Raw genomic sequence first — 1,470 nt, 5'->3', positions numbered from 1 at the left:
CTTAATAAATATATATTGGTCTAACTTTTCAAAAAACAAGGTTAGTTTAATTCAATTTATACTTAAATGTGAATAAATTATTACGAATAAATAAAATTAAACATATTTAAATGCTCAACAAATAAACTGTATATATATATATTTATATATAAATAAGTTCAAAATATTAAATGTAATAATCAATCAATAAACACACTCGAATAAATTGAATGATATGATGTTAATGTTTAACTAATAAACTGAAACAAATTGACTGAATAAAACTAAATATAAATATAAAATAATCAATAGCCATAAGAAATATAGGGACAAAATAACACCACCCACTTGGTTCATATGTCACCACCTGTTAAGGTAAACTACATCTTCTTCATGACAACATTATAAACAATATTTTATATTTTAATAAAATAAATATATATATATTAGTGATTAGAAGTTATAGTTTCTAAAACAGGATTTGAACAAATATTTAAATATTATTTTATATCCACAGTTAAGAAGTTGTACACTTGTTTCTAAATAGTATAATATATTACACAAATTCATTCATTCATCATAATAGCAAATACATACATATACATAGCATAGGAGAGAAAGAAAGAAAGCAGCAGCAGAAATAACAGTTGGTCTTCAAAACACAAATGGTGTGGGCGAAAATGCTGGCATGGCCATTGATGTTATTGAAGAGGAAGAGGATTTCCTGCAATAGAAGATCATCAGTCAAACTCACTCATTAATTAACTATATGTGTTAATTAAGATATGAAGAATATCTAAGAGGTATTATTACCTTTTGCTGCTGCCATTGAGAGGAGATCTGGAGTTTTCTTCATCATGTATGTTTATCATAGATTTAGAGATTTTCTTCCTAGTACTACTAAGTGTCTCCGGTCCTCCTCCTCCTCCTCCACGGTTTGCGTGTGGTACGACTCCGGCGTCTTCTGATATGACGGAAAGAGAAGGTCTCCAAAGCGCCGAGGAGGAGGAGGATCGAGGTTTCTTCTTTAATGGATCGTTGGCGCGAGAATATCTCCGATTTGGCGTCGTTCTCTGTCGAATAGCTGCTGCTGTTGCAGCTGCGGTGGGATTGGACGCAGGAGAAACTGCAACTCCGGCGAGGCCGCAACAGTAGCCGAATTCTGACAGCTTCCTCATCCAACACACTTATTATGCCTCCTTCTCTCTCTCTTTCTCTGTTTCGTAGATTGAAATTTGCCTCAGATTATATAGAGGGGAGGAAGAGAGATATTCAGGGTTGAAATAGAATTGTGGTTCCAAATTTATTTTCAGACAAAACATACATATTTATTAAATAATATTATTTTATTAATTTAAAAAAAAACAAACTGATTTCTTATTTATTTATTTTAGCATGACCCACACGAAAATTCTAAGAGGAATAAACACCTCACAAGTTCCATGAAAAATCCTAACAAAAAAATATGCAAGGGGATGGATTATTTGGATT

General features: G+C 31.8%; 1 protein-coding gene across 1 annotated transcript; it reads right to left on the bottom strand.

Moving 5' to 3' along the window:
* Positions 1–523: 523 nt before the first annotated feature.
* Positions 524–1,219, bottom strand: LOC124915564. Its single transcript, XM_047456314.1, has 2 exons — positions 793–1,219; positions 524–703 (listed from the first exon to the last, which is right to left on the bottom strand). Exons 1-2 carry the CDS (start codon positions 1,155–1,157, stop codon positions 634–636), a joined length of 435 nt encoding a protein of 144 aa, XP_047312270.1. The 5' UTR covers positions 1,158–1,219; the 3' UTR covers positions 524–633.
* Between the last annotated feature and the right edge of the window lie 251 nt (positions 1,220–1,470).

This window comes from Impatiens glandulifera, chromosome 9 (genome assembly GCF_907164915.1).
Source record: "Impatiens glandulifera chromosome 9, dImpGla2.1, whole genome shotgun sequence".
Taxonomy (NCBI): domain Eukaryota; kingdom Viridiplantae; phylum Streptophyta; class Magnoliopsida; order Ericales; family Balsaminaceae; genus Impatiens; species Impatiens glandulifera.
This window is presented reverse-complemented; position numbering and strand designations above follow the sequence as displayed.

Bases quoted from the DNA above. Each gene is read 5' to 3' on its own strand.
- LOC124915564 (XM_047456314.1), bottom strand. From the start codon at position 1,157: ATGAGGAAGCTGTCAGAATTCGGCTACTGTTGCGGCCTCGCCGGAGTT. The intron at 704-792 runs GTAATAATACCT...CTTCTATTGCAG, and splicing joins CTCAATGGCAGCAGCAAAAG to GAAATCCTCTTCCTCTTCAA.